Genomic DNA, 17,301 nt, shown 5'->3' on the forward strand with positions numbered 1-17,301 from the left:
AGCGTTGAAGGAATATCATTCCATTTCACTGCTTTAATTTCAAAGTTCAGTTAATGTATTCATAGCTGGCAGTATTTAGATTACACAAGCACAAATTAAGAGTGCAAGTTTTGTTACCATATTTTAGCTTACCTGTGACTGCAGCTCAGCTTGGTACGTACTAAATTTTACTATTGTTAATTGTTCAGAATCATTTAATTCAAGTTCAAAGTTAAATCTCTTATTTCTAAATTACGTAGATTCAAGTAGCTTTTGAAATGAATGTTGAGGTAGCCCAAGACTAACCTTATTTTATTGAATTTCATAGTGCTTCAGAAACAAAGCTCACTATTAATTTCAGTCGCTAAATTAACTTTCAATTTTCCGGTTATATTAATTCTTTTGCTAAATTAAGTCAGAGTGTATCGAAATTTATTACTTCTGAAAAACTTTCAGTTTTCACACTACACGTGTCACCCTTCAGTTGCCATGCTTCTAGTGCTAATTATATGTGCAATAACCTTTCTTTTTCAGTTACTATAGTAATTGCCCATAGGACTGGCAACCGTGATTTTCCCCAAACCTCAAATATCTAATTACCACTAGGTAATTGTTAATGTAACAGCTGCACAGTTACTTTCTTTATTAGCTTTACCCCTTTTCAAAATTAATTTCCACCAGTTTCATTTGCATTTTTCCTTTCATTTAGATGCAACCCTTTCCTCCCTCTTTACCGACAGATAAACTTCGGTGACGATTGCGTTTCCCAAATTCCCATTAGGTACACGCTGTTTAAGTTTTCACTGTCATTAAGGTCGATAAGTGAGGGGGAGGTTACAAAAGGAAAGAACCTTATTATATTGGGCTGCGCAACAGCACCCTTGCAAAAGTTGCCAGAGACAAGTGTAGTTGAAACTTTAAAACTGCACAAGATAAAGGTTTGCTTAAATTTGCAATCACGCTCTTCTATTTGCACTAGCAATCATTAACTCAAACACACACAATTTAAAACCAGAAACGTAGGTCCAGTCCTAAAATCTGCTAAAAAGTTAACAGGGAAAAGGCTTAAATAGGATATGAGGGCAAGAAGGGGGCATGGGTGTGGGGGTACATGCACCCAGCCATCCTGATGACATATTACAACCTCTTTCCTAATAATGCAGGAACAAAATCAGTGATATCACAAATCCTTAAAAGTCTTGTCTAATTTTTCTTCAGTTGCCAAAAGACAGGGCAGATAAACTAGAGGAAGGTTTGCTTTACACTTTTTAGGATTTACACAAACTCTGTTAAAATGTAGTATACATAAATCTTTACACCATAAGCTTGACACACTAATGTGTCCTCTTGCTGAAGAAGGAATCTATGTAGCATAGGACAAACTCCAACCAGGAGGTGTGTTAACAAGACTCTTTTACCTCTGTGGCTGGAAAGAGTTATGCTACAGCTGGGTGGCTGGCTTAATCAACCACAGCATTTTATCCTACACTTCCAACCACTCTTCCTCCCACCAATGCATGATCCTGTGCCTCAAAATCAAAGGCTATGCATACAAGGCAACATTCCACTGTACACGCCATGCTCTGTTCAATGACATTGTCCCCATACATGGCAAATATGTTTCTGGCTGATTCTGCTGCTGTTACCTCTCTGCAGAATTCAAACAAAAGAATATATCATAAATATCCTGATTTCTCCACTTGGCACTCCATTTTTTAGCATACACAGCTCCCCTCACTATCTCAAAATGACCATATGTAAATTAAGACATCAACCGTGAACTACAAATAAGACATGATAATTGATAAATAAACCCTCAGCAAGAGGAATACCAACATGAAAAACAAAAACACTACTCATTATGCACCAGCATAATACAAACACTCTAATCCATATGTCTAGGGCTCCAGATAAAAATTACAATAAAAAGATAATGTGCTTTCTGCTCAGTCATAACCTGCATCTAGCTATGGACAAATTCCCAATTACTGTTAATGAGGCAGCCACAGCTACAGGCCAAAAACTGTTCTGTCGGGTACGGTCATCAACACCACAAATGTGGCCATGGTAATTCCAGAAATGACTGTTCCACCATGCAGGATACTTCTTTCTTTGTGCCATCATCTCTATGTCATGAAGGGGGTCATATTATTAGCTACAGATGAAGAGGAATGTAATTCTGTCCTCTCTCCAAGCCCACTTTCTTCAGCAGCTTCATACATCACACTGGATTACGCAAGGACGTGACAGCTAGGCTTGTTGCCATGTTTACTGGCTCATAGTCAATGCTGTGGAAGACTGCATGGTTTCAGCCTATCACGCTTGCGCTTATAACGAGTCAGCCCTGACAGAACACTTCTCCCCAGCTTAAACCCGAATGCCCAAGGGAGAGACCATGTTTATTTTGCAGGTCCACTCCAAGGTGCCATGGAGTTACTACTGGATGATGCTCCCTCTAGCTTTCCATTCATGGTACAAATACCAACCAACTCATGACAGCCACAAGCCAAACTCTGGAAACTTTTTTCACTGTAGAAGATCCTCCTCCTCTATTGTGTTGGACTACCATCCCCAGTTGGTACCACTGCAATTAAGCTGTTCTGTCTCTGTAACAGCAAAGAACATCTAATTACCATCCCTTCATTCTGAGTGGAATGGATGGTCAGGAACTTCAAAACACAAACACAGAAGGTCATAGGATCAACGGCCCCACTAGCTTCCTCACTTCTCACTGATCTGTCCACCTCAACAGTTGTGACATGGCCAAAGTTTTTAATGGGTGCAGATCCCAAACATTATTTGACTTTATGTGCCTGATAAGCAAACACAGATTACAAGCCTGCACTCATCCTATTACTGTGTGGGCTGCAAATCAGAACTTGCACCTCACATAGATCCCAAAGTGCCATGACCAGCAACAGATGGCACCAAATTTTTGCACTCATATCCATGCAAGAGTGACTGATTCATCATAAGAATCAGATTTTGCTATGATATACACCACAGAACGCACCCACAGACCAATCAGTCAGTCAGTCAGTCAGGGACAGAGGTAGGCAGGACACCCACTTGAGAACAAATGCCAATCCTGAACTTACCACTTCCCTTCCACTAGCAGCTGTATGATCTGAGACCACACTAGAATCTTCAACAGCTTTTTGAAGTGATCACAAACCAAAAATGGGTGCCAATAGAGAGAGAACACTTACATCCTCCTCTATCTTACTGAACACAATCCTTTCCCTGTTGCTGCATAACCTGGGTTGTGAGTAACTAAATCCACTTACCCTTCTTCCCTTTCTTTCCCCTCTCTCCTCCCTGATTAAGGAACATTTATTCCGAAAGCTAGGAACGTAATTTTTTTTTTTTTTTTTCTTTTTTTTTTTTTTTTGTATATATCGGCTGTACTGAGCTGAGGTAAGTACTGGCCAGGCCCTCTCTCTGTCTCTGTCTCTCTCTCTCTCTCTCTCTCTCTCTCTCTCTCTCTCTCTCTCTCTCTCTCTCTCTCTCTCTCTGTGTTAGTATTTGTTTAACATCTTTATATAAGATTTTCCATTAATTATTTTGAACACAATCTCAATCAGACATTCACCCAAATAGCACCTTGCAATCAACAGACCAGCCAGGCCTTTCCATTGTGCAGATGATGCTACTGCCTGGTCCTGCCTCTAACAATACTACACAGAAAGCAATGGATGGCAATATCCGTGTTCATTCATCATCACTGTGCTTTCACTCCCATTGCCACAGCCATTTTCAGCCCTAAATACCCACTAAAGGAGGAGGGGATTTAGTATTGTATCATGCTTATATCAATTTGGATTTAGAAGCAGACACATTAGTAGTGTCTGAATCATCATCTTACAGTCCAGTCCACACAAGGCACCAGAAGAGAATATGGTGTCTCTGACCACTAGCAAGCCAGCATTAGAAGTGTTATGGCCTCCGACCAATTGCTGTAAATTGCTCTTAGTAACATGATGTCTTGGTAGCTGTTATTCAACCTTGCCATTACTTGGTTTATGCTTGTGGTGTCTGCTCTGGCAAAACCCTGGATTGTTATTGGACTTAAGCTGGTCTGCTGACTCACTCTGGCATTCTCCTTGCCTGCTTGCCTAGCGACTTCTATAGCTTCATTGCTGCACACTCTAGTGACACTACAATTGGCAACAGTAGACTATGCTTCCATTTCAGTTATTGAATGCAAGTAATTCTCTTTTTCTTTATCAGCCAATGAAGTTGGAAGACTTTGTATTTTCTAGGTCTTTCTCTATGTATACCTGTAGCCTAGCTGGACCAGATGAATGCTTTGTAGAATTATTGTTGATAGGACCTGTCCTGCAGCCTCTATCTTTCAACTGACAATGAAACATTTTCAAATGTTTAGGGCTAAACATGATCATACTTTAAGGTTTTAGCAAACATAGTAGCCATGACAGCCTTTGATCATATGCGAGGCCCATGGGCTCAACTGACAAAACTGAAATGGAATGATGTCTTTAAAATGTAGTGCTGTTACATTAAGACTGGGACAGACATGATTAAAAATACACTCCTGGAAATGGAAAAAAGAACACATTGACACCGGTGTGTCAGACCCACCATACTTGCTCCGGACACTGCGAGAGGGCTGTACAAGCAATGATCACACGCACGGCACAGGGGACACACCAGGAACCGCGGTGTTGGCCGTCTAAAAGCGCTAGCTGTGCAGCATTTGTGCACCGCCGCCACCAATGTCAGCCAGTTTGCCGTGGCATACGCAGCTCCATCGCAGTCTTTAACACTGGTAGCATGCCGCGACAGCGTGGATGTGAACCGTATGTGCAGTTGACGGACTTTGAGCGAGGGCGTATAGTGGGCATGCGGGAGGCCGGGTGGACGTACCGCCGAATTGCTCAACACGTGGGGCGTGAGGTCTCCACAGTACATCGATGTTGTCGCCAGTGGTCGGCGGAAGGTGCACATGCCCGTCGTCCTGGGACCGGACCGCAGCGACGCACAGATGCACGCCAAGACCGTAGGATCCTACGCAGTGCCGTAGGGGACCACACCGCCACTTCCCAGCACATTAGGGACACTGTTGCTCCTGGGGTATCGGCGAGGACCATTCGCAACCGTCTCCATGAAGCTGGGCTACGGTCCCGCACACCGTTAGGCCATCTTCCGCTCACGCCCCAACATTGTGCAGCCCGCCTCCAGTGGTGTCGCGACAGGCGTGATTGGAGGGCGAATGGAGACGTGTCGTCTTCAGCGATGAGAGTCGCTTCTGCCTTGGTGCCAATGATGGTCATATGCGTGTTTGGCGCCGTGCAGGTGAGCGCCACAATCAGGACTGCAAATGACCGAGGCACACAGGGCCAACACTCGGCATCATGGTGTGGGGAGCGATCTCCTACACTGGCCATACACCTCTGGTGATCGTCGAGGGGACACTGAATAGTGCACGGTACATCCAAACCGTCATCGAAACCATCGTTCTACCATTCCTAGACCGGCAAGGGAACTTGCTGTTCCAACAGGACAATGCACGTCCTCATGTATCCCGTGCCACCCAACGTGCTCTAGAAGGTGTAAGTCAACTACCCTGGCCAGCAAGATCTCCGGATCTGTCCCCCATTGAGCATGTTTGGGACTTGATGAAGCGTCGTCTCACACGGTCTGCACGTCCAGCACGAACGCTGGTCCAACTGAGGCGCCAGGTGGAAACGGCATGGCAAGCCGTTCCACAGGACTACATCCAGCATCTCTATGATCGTCTCCATGGGTGAATAGCAGCCTACATTGCTGCGAAAGGTGGATATACACTGTACTAGTGCCGACATTGTGCATGCTCTGTTGCCTGTGTCTATGTGCCTGTGGTTCTGTCAGTGTGATCATGTGATGTATCTGACCCCAGGAATACCGTCAATAAAGTTTCCCCTTCCTGGGACAAGGGCTGCACGGTGTTCTTATTTTAATTTCCAGGAGTGTAGATCTACTTTGTGACCTTATCAAACCTTTGATTTGCATGTGGATCACAAAATTCTAGAAAACTAAAGCTAATGGCATTCCTCTTGCATGGTTGGAATCTTACTTCCATAAAAAAGCAGAGGGCTCAGTAACAGACTGTAAATTGGGCATTAAAATAACCTCAGAACGATGCAACATAACATCTAGCACCACAGAGATCAGTTTTAGACCCACTTTTGTTTCTAACTTGTATAAATGATCTTCATATGAATTCAAAAACTGGAATGTTTGCTAATGACACAGGCACTCTAATAAAGGGTCAAAATCAACACTAGCAAACTCAGGTCAGATGATAGATGAGCATAACTGTTGAATGAACAAGACATCTACATTACAGACTTAAGAGATGTCCAAAACCCAGCTGACAAACAAAAGCTAAACGAAGTGAAAATGTGTATAAAGGACAGTGCTGAGAAAGGCGCTCAATGAATTTGAAAATAAAATTTTGCCAATCAGTCCAATTAAAAACTCAAAGAGGTTTTTGTCTTACATAAAATCAGCAAGTGTAACAAAATCATCTATTCAATCACTGAGTGATGATACTGGCATGAAAATAGAAAATGACAGAGAGAAGACCGAAATACTAATTTTTGGTGCTTTGAAATTGTTTCATGCCAGAAGATCTTAATACAGTTCCCCCATTCAATCACCATATGGCAAAAGGCGGATACTGAGATATGTTGTCCTAAAATAGAAAAGCAACTACAATTGCTTGGTAGTGGATATACTTGTAAGATTCTACAGAAGTTATTAAAAAAACTTGCTCCCCTCCTAGTAGAAGCTTACCATAGATCACTGGAGCAAGGAAAGGTATCTAGTGAGACAAAAAAAAGTGCAGGTCATTCCTATTATCAATAAGGGTCATAGGACAGATGCACATAATTATGGGCCTATATCACTGATGTCAGTCAGTTGTAGAATTATGGAATTTGTTTTATGCTCATTTTGGAGAACAAAAATCTCCTCATTAAAAAACCAAGATGGATTCTGCAAACAGAGATCTTGCAAAACTCAGCTCTCTCTGACAAGAGATTCACAATGTTGTAGACATCAGTTGATGCCCTGTTCCATTAATTCAAGAAGGCATTTGGAAAGTCCTGTGCTGCCATATGCACTTACTGAGTGCTGGATGAGAGTAATGATAGGATTCAATGTTTCCTCACAGATAAAACTCAACATGTTGCTATTAACAGTGGAAAAATTGAAAGGTGTAAAAGTAATTCAGAAACAGTTCAAGGAAATGTGTCACAGTCACTACTGTTTACAATACATGTAAATGATCCTGCAGATAATGTTGGAAGCTGCATAAGGCTATTCACAGATTATGTAGTTGTCTATAAGGAGGTAGCAATGCCCAAAGACTAGCACTTAGCATGAAGACCTGCAGACAATTGATGAATGGTGCAGAGACTGGTAGTTGACCCTGAAATAAATAAATGTAACATATCGCACATACATAGCTGAAGAAATACATACTGCACAATTGCGTTATTGATTACAAATTGTTGAGACTGGTAACTATCATGAAACACACTGAAGTAGCCATCTGGAGCAAACATTACTTGGAATAATCACATGAAACAAACAGTAAGAAAATCAGACGCCACACTGAGTTTCATATAAAAATTCCCCAGGAACTGTAATTCATCCATGAATGATCTGACTTACAAAACACTTGTGCCATTTAAGACTTTCCTGACGCAGTAACTGCTCCATTGGTTCATGGGCATCATGTCAGATAGTGTTGTGGAAGCTGCACAATATTTTGACGAGACAACTGCTCATCATCCTGAGGTGCTTACTGACGCATTTCTGCAATGGCTTGCCAATATATATTCTGACTCGCAAGAAAAGCGCAGGTGTCAAGGGTTGAGACTATAATGTCATTGTAGGTGAATCATAGAGCATGGCAACATCCAGTGCCCCCTGCCATACAAATGAGACTCAGGCTTCTCATTCGCGATGCGGGAAAAGCACGGCTGCAAGTAGTGGCCTAGAGCAATTACGTGCACTCATAGTGCTGGCACCCAGTTTAAGTGTGCAGACTATGTTTCTCTGTCTGTGCTGACACAGATTCATTTGTCTGCAGCTGACGATGCCTTAGTATTGCCAGTGCTGGTTCCCATGCCTTGCCGAGTTGAAATCCCATGACCCTATTGATCAGGTCATTACTTACATAAATTTTGACTGCTTCTTTAATGATGGAGCCCTGGAATGAGGAAGCAAATGAAAGGATCTTTGTCTCTCCACAGTTCATGCTGTGTCCCATGTCAAGACAGTGTTCAGCCACAGAAGACTTTCCTGGCTGGCCCAGTCTGGTCTGATGCTTATATTCAGCACATTTATCCTTAATAGTGCGACACATCTTGCCAGTGTATGATTTCCCATGCTGGCATGGGATTTTATATATATCCCTGGTCTCTTTAGACCTAGGCTGTCTCTAACAAAACCCAACATAGTTTGCACTCATGCCGGAGACTGGAAGACATTTTATTTGATGTTTTTTGAAAAGCCTGCCAATCTTAAAGGACATGCCACCAACATACACTAGAAAAACAATTATCGTGGAGTTCTCTGTTTCTTCTAGCTGTTCTTGAGGTTTAGAGGGTGTAGATTTAAATGATTTACAGGTCTGTTTATCAGTGTACCCATTTTGTACAAACTTAGTGTGAAGAGGGCTAATGGTGGCGATGATTGGTTTGTGGGGCTCTCAACTGCGTGGTCATCAGCACCCATACAAAGTCCCAATTTTGTCACAGCCCAGTTTTTTTACATAGTCCAATCGAGCCACTATCATGAATGATGATGATGATGACAACACAAACACCCAGTTCCTGGGAAGAGAAAATCACCAATCTGGCCAGTAATTGAACCCGGGACCACATGGTCCAGAGGCAGCAATGCTAGCCACTAGACCATGAGCTGCAGACGTGAAGATTGCTAAGCCCTTCTGATAAACTCCCTGCATCAGAGATAATTCTGGCCCTATGAACAAGAGTCCACAACGCGGCTCTGCATTGAGATGAGTGATGGCAGCCTGAAGCTCATAGATATAGGTCAGTGTGAGTCAGTTTGCGAAACACACTGCAACCCAAGGAACCATCATCTTTTTTGTGGACCAAGACATCAAGAAACTGGAGGTCTCCATTTTTCTACACTTCCATGATGAAGCAAATGCTGGGATGAAGGGAGTCAAGGTGTTCCAGAAATGCAGCAAGCTTTGGTGCTCTGTGTGACCAAACTACTTAAGTGTTGTCCACATATCTCCATAATATTTAGGTTTCAACACCACTGAATGAAGTACTTTTTCCTTTAAGTCTTCCATAAAAAGATTAGCTACAAAGGGAGACAAAGGGCTACCCAAAGCAACACTGTCAGTCTGGTAAAAACAGTTTTCTTTAAATAAAAGGTATGCCAAGGCAAGCAAATGTTTGATTACACATAAGATGTCCTCCTCCAACTTAGTTCCTGTAAGTTGTAATGAGTCCACCAAAGGAACTCATGTGAACAAAGAGACCACATCGAAACTCACTAATATCTCAGCTGGTTCAAGACGCAAAGTCTTCAGTCATTGTATAAAATAATCTGAGTTTCCCAAGGCATAGGAACCAGTATTGGCAGTATTGAGGCATTGTCAGCTGCAGATGAACAAAACTGAGTCCACACACACAGAGAAACAGTCCACACACTTAAATTGGGTGCCAAAACTCTGCCCACGTGCTCTCTGGGCTGCTATTTGCGGCCGTGCCTTTCCCGCATGACGAATGAGAGACTCAATCCTTGGTTCCTGTGCTTTTCTTGCGAGCCAGTGTATATATTGGCGAGCCATTGCAGCAACACATCAGTAAGCACCTGAGGATGATGAGCAGTTATCTTGTCAAAATATTGTGTAGCATTCACAATAAAACACGTGTTTGAATAATTCTTGAGCACTGCTCATTAGTCTGGAACCCTTACCAGGTTGAGTTAATAGAAAAGGTAGACAAGATTCAAGGAAGAGTGGAATATTTAATCACAAGATTGTTTAGTTGGCATAAGAGCATTATGGAGATGCTCAACAAACTCAAGGCCATACACTACAAGGATCATGGTGAGGTTTACTATTTAAATTTTGAGAGGGTGTGTTCCAGAAATAGTCAAACAACATATTACTTCCTCTTGCAAAATGTCCACACTGTGATAATTTGTTTTGGAGCTAACACAGAGTTTTAGCAACAATCATTCTTCCCATGTGCCATTCACAAATGGAACAGAAAAGGGGAGAACAGTTAGCGGTAACGGAAGTACCAACCACCACACACTGTCAGCTGCCTTTGAAAGTATATATGTAGATGTAGAACAGGCCTATAATTGTTTCACAGCTAGTGAAGACACATTATGCAATTTCAAATAAGCAATGACCATTGAGCAACAATCAATAATTATATAGTAAATGATGCACAGCAGGTAAAATTCTACATCTACATCTATATCCATACTCCGCAAGCCACCTGACGGTGTGTGGCGGAGGGATCCTTGCGGATCCAGATAGATACAAGTTAAAATGGAGTCAACACATGGATAAAATAATCAAGAAACTCAGTTCAGCTTGTTATGCACTTGGAAGCATCTCCAATTGTACTGGCCTAAAGAAACGACTGTTGATTTACTATGCATATTTTTCTTTCTCTGTTTTCTTATATAATTATCTTCTGGGGCAGTGTACCTAAAGCAAATAGAGTGTTTGCTCAACAGATGTAAGCAATAAGAATATTGTGTAAATTAGATAATCATACACGTTGCAGAAGCCTTAGGATCTTACTTCCCACTCCTTAATGGTTTTTGTTATTGATAACAAAAATCAATTTCAACTGAACTGTGATATACATACAGAGTCACAATACAAGACACAAAAATAATTTTCACATAGACTTTTCCTCCTTGTCGAGGGTTAAGAATGGCGTTATGTATGCTGGTAGTGAGCTATTCAAGATCCCAGCTACCATACAACAAGAAATTGGGAAATCCTAACAATTCAAAATAAAATTTAAAAAAAAATTTCCAAGTTAGTAACTCTTTCTACAAATTACCTTAACATATAAATGCAGAGTGAAAATTTCTGTTAGTTATATGGTATGTGGTGTGTTTGTTATAATGCTGTATGACAAGTAATAATTTAATAAACTGGACTCAAAATTTACATTTGTTACAAAATTTTCTCTGAAAAATACCACTGTAATCAAGTAAATATTTAGCTAATAATAGCAGATAAATAACACCTATAATTAGTTACTTTCACATTACATGGATCACTTGCATGATACATTGTAATGATGTGGAATGAGTCATTTTACATTCACATTACAAATTAATTTGTAAATATGGCTACAGTCTGAAAATAACTTTTTATTTTTTAAATATGAAAATGTGAGTTAGTAATTCCAACCCATCATCTTTCACATATTCCAATAATAGAAATTCTTCTTTGGAATAGAAATGGTTGTGAAGGAGAAACTTTTTTAATTTGTTTTCAACCCTAACTCTGCCGTCAGACATTTTACACCACTGGGTAAGTAATCAGACAATTTAGTTGTAGCATTGTACACCCTGTTTTGTTCTAAAGTCAACCTTAATGTCAAGTAATGAATGTCATTATATAACAAAATGGAGAAGGCAGCAGTTTTACTCAATGCAACAGCTTCAGTTGGCTTAACTGTAATATGCACTGAGCAGTATAGTGAAAGTTTATTGTTAACAGACCTACAGTATACAGCTTCAGTTTCTCTGATGTGTTTGTCTCATGTTAGTGTATACCTTGACTCATTCCACATCCTCAAAGGTTTGCCTCCTGGATGGAATCTATGGAACATGATGTGTGGGTGGATGGGCGGGTGGGGTGGGGTGGGGTGGGGTGGGGTGGGGTGGGGTGGGGTGGGGTGGGGTGGGAGGGTGAATGAATGAACAAATGAAAAAAATGCAGAAACACTTACTGTATCTCCCCACACAATGCATGCCCATCCAGCAACAAATGGAGGAACAAGACAAAGCATAGTAAGTTTTCTTCCCACCAGATCAAGGAGGTAACCAATTGGTAAGACCATTGCAAAAGCTCCAAGTGGCATACAAGCACCAATCCATGAAAGCTCATTAGCAGTGTAACAATGTCCACTATTCGTAGCACAGTCAAGTTCTGCATTGGCTGGGCTGGTCCAGGCAAGGGTAGTACCTGCTGCCATTGCTCCAAGAGTCACTGAAACATAAAACAAACTCTTGTTGTCACTTGGGTGTAATTGGTTATGTTCTCTTACTCACAAACCCAATAAGACAACTGTTTATCTGCACAACTTGATAAACATAAGATTTAAAAAATAGTGTCTGTCAAAGCAAAAAGTGTGCAGGATAGGTGAGCACATTCATGTATTCATTACTCTGTTGAATCTGAATTTGATGCAAAATACTGTGCATTTACTGGTGTTCCATTATACAGGGTGGTCCATTGATAGTGACTGGGCCAAATATCTCATGAAATAAGGATCAAACAAAAAAACTACAAAGAACGAAACTTGTCTGGCCTGAAGGGGGAAACCAGATGGCACTATGGTTGGCCCGATAGATGGCGCTGCCATAGGTCAAACAGATATCAACTGTGTTTTTAAATAAGAACACCCATTTTTTATTAGATATTCGTTTAGTATGTAAAGAAATATGAATGTTTTAGTTGGACCACTTTTTTTGCATTGTGATAGAGGCGCTGTAATAGTCACAAATGTGTAAGTACGTGGCATCATGCAACATTCTGCCAATAAAGATGGTATTTGCTTTGTGATACAATACCTGTGTTAAAACAGACTGTTTACCAATTATGGAAAAGGTCGATATCATGTTGATGTATGGCTATTGTGATTAAAATGCCCAATGGGTGTTTTAGCTGCTGTCACGGCCTATACGCACATCAGTAGCAGACAAATTGCACGAGAATTGGGAATCTCAAAAACGTTGGTGTTGAGAATGCTACATCAACATTGACTGCACCCATACCATATTACTATGCACCAGGAGTTGCATGGTGATGACTGAATGTCGTGTACAGTTCTGCCACTGGGCACAAGAGAAATTACAGGATGATGACAGATTTTTTGCACCTTATTCTATTTAGCGAGGAAGCATCATTCACCAACAATGGTAAGGTAAAACAGCATAATATGCACTATTGAGCAACGGAAAATCCACGGTCGCTGTGACAAGTAGAACATCAGTGACCTTGGCGGGTTAATGTATGGTGCGGCATTATGGGAGGAAGGATAATTGGCCCCAATTTTATCGATGGCAATCTAAATGGTGCAATGTATGCTGATTTTCTATGTAATGTTCTACCGATGTTACTATAAGATGTTTCACAGAATGGCGATGTACTTCCAACATGATGGATGTCTGGCATATAGCACACATGTGGTTGAAGCGGTATTGAATAGCATATTTCATGACAGGTGGATTGGTCATCAAAGCACCATACCATGGCCCGCACGTTCACCGGATCCGACATCCCCGGATTTCTTTCTGTGGGAAATTTGAAGGATATTTGCTATTGTGATCCACAAATAACACCTGACAACATGAGTCAGCGCATTGTCAATGCATGTTGATGGACATAATTTTGAGCATTTATTGCATTAATGTGGTATTTACAGGTAATCACGCTGTAACAGCATGCATTCTCAGAAATGATAAGTTCACAAAAGGTACATGTATCACATTGGAACAACTGAAATAAAATGTTCAAATATATCTATGTTCTGTATTTTAATTTGAAAAACCCACCTGTTACCAACTGTTTGTCTAAAATTGTGAGCCATATGTTTGTGACTATTACAGCACTACCTATCACAAAGTGTAAAAGTGGTCCAACTAAAACATTCCTATTTCTTTACATACTACACAAATCGGTAATAAAAAATTAGGGTTCCTATTTTAAAAAAACACAGTTTATATCTGTTTGACCTATGGCACCATCATCTAGTGGGCCAACCATAGTGCCATCTGTTTTCCCCCTTCAAGCTAGACAAGTTTCGTTCTTTGTAGTTTTTTCGTTTGACGCTTATTTCGTGAGATATTTGGTCCTGTCATGATCAATGAACTACCCTGTAGATATAAAAGAGCAAACAAGGTTTCATGGACAGGACAAGGATTTCAGGTGCAGCATCAAGAGGCTGGGGAGGGGGGCACGATAGATACCCCAAATGTCTGCTTGCTGTCCTTTTTTCCCCCCTAAGGTAAGTCTTTCTGCTCCCGGGATTGGAATGACTCTTTACCCTCTCCCTTAAAACCTACATCCTTTCGTCTTTCCCTCTCCTTCCCTCTTTCCTGATGAAGCAACCGACGGTTGCAAAAGCTTGAATTGTGTGTGTTTGTTTGTGTATATATCAACCAGCCAGTGCTTTTGTTTGGTAAGTCACATCATCTTTGTTTTTAGATATAGATAGATAGATAGATAGATAGATAGATAGATAGATAGAGAGAGAGAGAGAGAGAGAGAGAGAGAGAGAGAAGGGTGTGGGAGCAAGCATTCAGCAGAGTAGGAGAGGAGGAGCAGAGAAAGGGAAAAGACTGGTGAGTGTGACAGGACAGGGGGTGCAAACTGTTGAGTGGATGGTGTGGGCACACTGGGTTACTGTAGGCGGAGGCCAGGGTGACTCCAGGAACAGAGAATGTGTTGTAAAGATAATTCCCATCCGTGCAGTTCAGAAGAGCTGGCAGTGGAGGCATATGGCCCAGGTTGTGAAGCAGCTATTGAAATCAATTGTGTTATGTTCAGGTGCACATTGTGCCACAGAGTGGTCCACTTTGTTCTTGGTCACAGTTTGGCAGTGGCCATTCATGCTGGTGGGCAGTTAGTAGTCTTTTTTTGTCGCCTGTCTTCTGACTGGTTTGATGTGGCTGCCACAAATTCCTCCCTTGTGCCAACCTCTTCATCTCAGAGTAGTGCTTGTGACTAACTTCCTCAATTATTTGCTGGATGTATTCCAATCTCTGTCTTCCTTTACAGTTCTTTCCATCTACAGTTCCTTTAGTACCATGAAAGCCATTCCCTCATGTCTTCACAGATGTCCTATCATCCTGTTCCTTCTCCTCATCATGTTTTCTTCATATTGCTTTCTCCTCTGATTCTGTGCAGAACCTCCTCATTCCTTATCAGTTCAACTAATTTTCAACATTTGTCTGTAGCAACACATCCCAAATGATTCAATTCTCTTCTGTTCTGGTTTTTCCACAGTCCATGTCTCACCACCATTCAGTACTGTACAGATGTATGTTCTCAGAACAGTCATACCAATATGAAAAGCCATTCAATGATTGCAGCACAGTTGGTACATGACACAGCTGTTTCACAGGTGGCACAGTCTCTGACAGAGTAGGATAGTGAGTGATGTGTTGGTGGATTGGGCAGGTCTTGCACGTGGGTCTTTCATGGTGATATTCATATCACCACCCTATGGCAAGGGGTTGGAACAGTAGTTTTGGAGTTGCATAGGGATGGACTAGAATATTGTGGATGTTGGGCGGGTGATAATACCAGTGCAGAAGGGTTGGGAAGGATCTTTGGTAGGGTGTCCCTCATTTTTAGGGCATCAAGATAGACAAACAAAGTCCTGGTGAAGGATATGTTTCAGTTGTTTCAGTTCGAGGTGGTACTGGGTCATGAAATTGGTGTACGCTCATTGCTGGTTGTTGAAGGTGGATGGAGGATCCCAACACATTGCTGCTTGTGGCCCATCCCTATACACCAGTATCCCTCTGCCCATAGTCTTGCAGCTGTTGAATACCACCTCTTCTGCGTCCTTCACACTCCAAACTCACTACCTCATTCCTCATACACCTTACTAATCTCATCCTAACACAAAACTACCTCTCCTTCAAAGGGAAACAAATCCATAGGACAGCCAGAGCCATCCTCCGGTAACCTTCCTGAGCCAACGTGATCATTGAGCATCTAGAGGAATCCTTCCCACCCTCCTGAAACCCCTGCTCTTTTTTAGGTTCACTGAAATATCTCCATGGTCTGGACTCAGGGCCAAGACACCCTATCATCATTCTTCCACACTCTCACAAATGCATTCACCGGTAAGCAATGCCCCCAGACATAGCCCACAAAAATATTTCTTGTTCCATGTCCCCACACACTGCCAATCCTTCCACCATCTTCAAGAACCAGCTACAAATGAGCACCCTCTTCGTCACTCAGTAACATCTCAGACTGGAACAGCTGTATCTCATTTTTTGATAGGGCTTTGATTATCTATCATCATGCCCTAAAATGATGGACATCCTGCTCAGGATCCTTTCCACCTGTCCTAAAGTTGTGTTCCATCCCTCACTCAACCTCCACAATATCCCAGTCCATCCCTATGAAACTCCCAATGCCAGCCCCTCACCACTTGGATCATATCCCTATGGAAACACCAGGGGCAAGACCACCCCAACTCACCCACCAACCACTTGATATTCTAGTCCTGTCACAGGCTTATCCTATCCCATCAGAGATCAGGCCACCTTTGCCAAACTGTGGCCAAGAGCAAAGTGGACCTCCCAGGCCACAACATGCAGCTGAACATAACATGACTGATTTCAATGGCTGCTTCACAACCTGGGCCATCTCCCACAACTATTGGCATTGCTGAACTGTGCATACAGAAGTTATCCTTACAACCCATCCTCTGCTCCCAAAATCATCCCAGCTTCAACCTACAGAAACCTAATGCCACCCTACCCTCCACCCAACAGTTTCCACCCTCTCTCCTATCACATCCTCCTGGTTTGTGTCCCCTCTGTGTGCCACACTCTGCCATCACACCCATGGGTCTTTTCAACTTCTCTGTTGTTCTCCTTCTTCATTACCCCTTCCCCCTTCTGTGCCACAGCCTCCTGACACTGCAGCTGGCAGCCTTGTCCTGCCACCATCAGTCCCTGGATGCTCTGCCAGACAGCACTCACCTCCCCCCTCTCCTCATACCATACCCTACTATCCCCCTTTCCTCACTCCACTATAGATTGCTGCTTCCATTTGATGGCTTGGCCAAAAACTCAACATGTAACAGTCTCTTGTTGTGCCTTTCTGCAACACAACATGTCATATTTATGTTGAGTTGCAGTCTGTAGTTGGACATTTACCCACTCATCTACATCTAAATCCATACTCTGGAAACCACTTGTGAAATTTATGATAGAGAGTTACTTCCTACTTTCTTCACAATCCATTTGCATATGGAGTGCAGAATGAATAATTGTTTAAATGCCTATGAATGCTGTGAATTAGTCTAATATTGTTTATGTGAT

The 17,301-nt window shown here is 42.0% G+C and overlaps 1 protein-coding gene across 2 annotated transcripts in view; it reads right to left on the reverse strand.

The window, feature by feature from the left end:
• Positions 1–17,301, reverse strand: part of LOC126354579 (facilitated trehalose transporter Tret1) — a 205,198-nt gene that overhangs the window by 21,370 nt on the left and 166,527 nt on the right. For both annotated transcript variants that reach the window (XM_050004325.1, XM_050004324.1), the window contains one exon: positions 11,961–12,220. In XM_050004325.1, coding sequence (XP_049860282.1) covers positions 11,961–12,220 — 260 coding nt within the window. The remainder of the gene's footprint in view (positions 1–11,960; positions 12,221–17,301) is intronic.

The sequence above is a fragment of the Schistocerca gregaria genome, chromosome 3, assembly GCF_023897955.1.
Source record: "Schistocerca gregaria isolate iqSchGreg1 chromosome 3, iqSchGreg1.2, whole genome shotgun sequence".
NCBI classification, from domain to species: Eukaryota; Metazoa; Arthropoda; class Insecta; order Orthoptera; family Acrididae; genus Schistocerca; species Schistocerca gregaria.